General features: G+C 42.3%; 1 protein-coding gene across 1 annotated transcript; it reads left to right on the top strand.

The window, feature by feature from the left end:
- The first annotated feature begins 570 nt into the window (after positions 1-570).
- LOC105556193 lies at positions 571-1,545 on the top strand. The gene has a single exon (XM_012003275.1). It carries the CDS (start codon positions 571-573, stop codon positions 1,543-1,545), a length of 975 nt encoding a protein of 324 aa, XP_011858665.1.
- Positions 1,546-2,187: the final 642 nt, after the last annotated feature.

A 2,187-nucleotide genomic window follows, 5' to 3' on the forward strand; every position in this document is an offset into this window, starting at 1 on the left:
GTTTCTTCACGGCAGGAAAAGATATCCTGGCCGCTGACTACTTGTCCCGTTTTCCCCTGAAGACCACAAGCAATTCGAACATAGGAGAGGAAATTTCGGCCCACGTGCAATTTGTAATAGAACAATCATCGGTTTCAGATACAATACTCTCAAGACTTTTGAAAATGCAAGCAGAAGACCCGGTATGCTGCGAACTGGCAAAATGTATACAAGATGGATGGCCAGGCAAAAAGGAAACCAGCGTTTTAGTGAAACCATTTTTCAATTTTCGTGCAAACCTGAGCCTAGTCCGTGGTTTCATCATGTTTGGCGAGCGATTTTACATTCCTCCCAAACTTCGTCCAGAAGCTCTAGAAGCCATTCACGGGGCGCATCAAGGCATTGAAAAATGCCGGCGCCCGTGCTAAAAATAGTGTTTGGTGGCCAAAACTATCAGCGGAATTACAACAATTAGTCGATAGTTGCACAGTATGCGTTCAAAGCAGACCAGGAAGGTCTGAGCCGCTAAAGCCATCAAATTTTCCAGATCGACCCTGGCAAAGGATTGCTATGGATCTGTTTAAACACAATATGAATTGGTATTTGCTAGTTGCCGACTTTTACTCTCGATATCCAGAGGTGTACCAAGTACCAAATTTACGGTCGACAACCATCATCAATTGCCTAAAGGACATCTTTAGCCGTCATGGAATTCCAGAGGTCATCAGATCCGACAACGGAACACAATTTGACCCATTACGTACAAGGGAATTCCAAGCTTTTACAAAATGTTATGGATTTATGCATGAAACATCGTCGCCTCATTTCCCTCAAAGCAATGGATTTATTGAGGTGATGGTAAAAACAGTAAAAAGTGGATTGGAGAAATCCAAGGACTTTAGCATATGGTTAATGGAATACCGCGCGACACCATTAAAGTGCGGTTTTTCCCCCAGCGAATTATCCATGGGGCGGAGAATTAAGTCTCTCCTCCCCATAGCATCATCTCTACTAGTACCAAAAACGATAGACCGGAAAGTACTCTTATCCAGAGAGGAGGAGAGGATTCGTCGCCAAAAGGAAGATTTTGACAGACGTCATCACAAGATCGAACGCGACAATTTGGAAACTGGCGATCGTGTTTGGATTCGAGATCTGCGACGTTGGGGCGTTGTGAAAGAACTCGCCAATCAACCAAGGTCCTACATCGTGCAGTCGGATTCAGGGGTGTACCGTCGTAATAGAAGCCACTTGCATCGTCTTAGTGCACCCCTTGGATACTTCCACATCGGAGAGGATACAACAAAGAAGGAAGAATGGTATACTCCATCACAGTCTCCAGAGAAGCCGAAGTCATTTCAACCTGTTGAAAAGCAGAAGAAGACTGTATCGCCCAGCTCGAAGAAAGAAGAAGAGGCAGCCGATTCACATCATCAAACACCAGCGAAGAGATATCCTATGCGTGACCGTAAGGAAATTAGCCGGCTGAGCTACGGAAAATTGGGTGGTTCAGAATCGTCAACAGCAAGGCAGAGCAAGGAAGCTGAAAGAACGAAGAGAAAGTAAAACCATCGGTGGAGTTCACAACCGCAAGAAAAAAAGGGGAGATGCTGCATAATGCTACAATTTAAATCGGCCGCGTTCGAGTACGCGGCATCGGTAGCTAGGTCGCGCAGGAAGCGACATCCGCGGGAGAACAAGGAGGCGGAGGAGGTTAGGCAGTCGTTGTACGAGTAAGCACGAAGAGAGTCGCAATAAACAGTACTTCTCTTATTATTCGCGAGTACCATTCTCTTACCCGATCCTGCGAATAATACAGAGTATATCCAGTTGATTCATGTGTGCTTGTATTATATGAGAAGAAATATGTTGTGACCAATATAATAAATGCCAGATAAGTCACTAAATTAAGTTTATTTGATTTTCAATACACTGGCAAAGAAAATTCCAATCTTATATGAGAAGGTTGCAAATTCTAATAATTCATCCCATTCAGTGAATTTATTAACATATTGTTTTAAATATTCTATTAATACTATATGTGATTTTTCTAATGCTCCATTGGCTTGTGGATAAAAAGCTGTGGTTTTATATTGTTTAATCTTGAATTGTTTAGTGAAGCGTTTCATTAAATTACTCATAAAATTTGTTCCTCTATCTGTTAATATTATTTTGGGGGCTCCAAAAAGGCAAATAAAATATTTTAAT

Source organism: Vollenhovia emeryi, unplaced genomic scaffold (assembly GCF_000949405.1).
Source record: "Vollenhovia emeryi isolate VEMERY1.0 unplaced genomic scaffold, V.emery_V1.0 DF940242.1, whole genome shotgun sequence".
In the NCBI taxonomy this organism is placed as follows: domain Eukaryota; kingdom Metazoa; phylum Arthropoda; class Insecta; order Hymenoptera; family Formicidae; genus Vollenhovia; species Vollenhovia emeryi.

Excerpts from the sequence above, each read along its gene's own strand:
- LOC105556193 (XM_012003275.1), top strand. The coding sequence starts at position 571 with ATGAATTGGTATTTGCTAGTTGCCGACTTTTACTCTCGATATCCAGAG.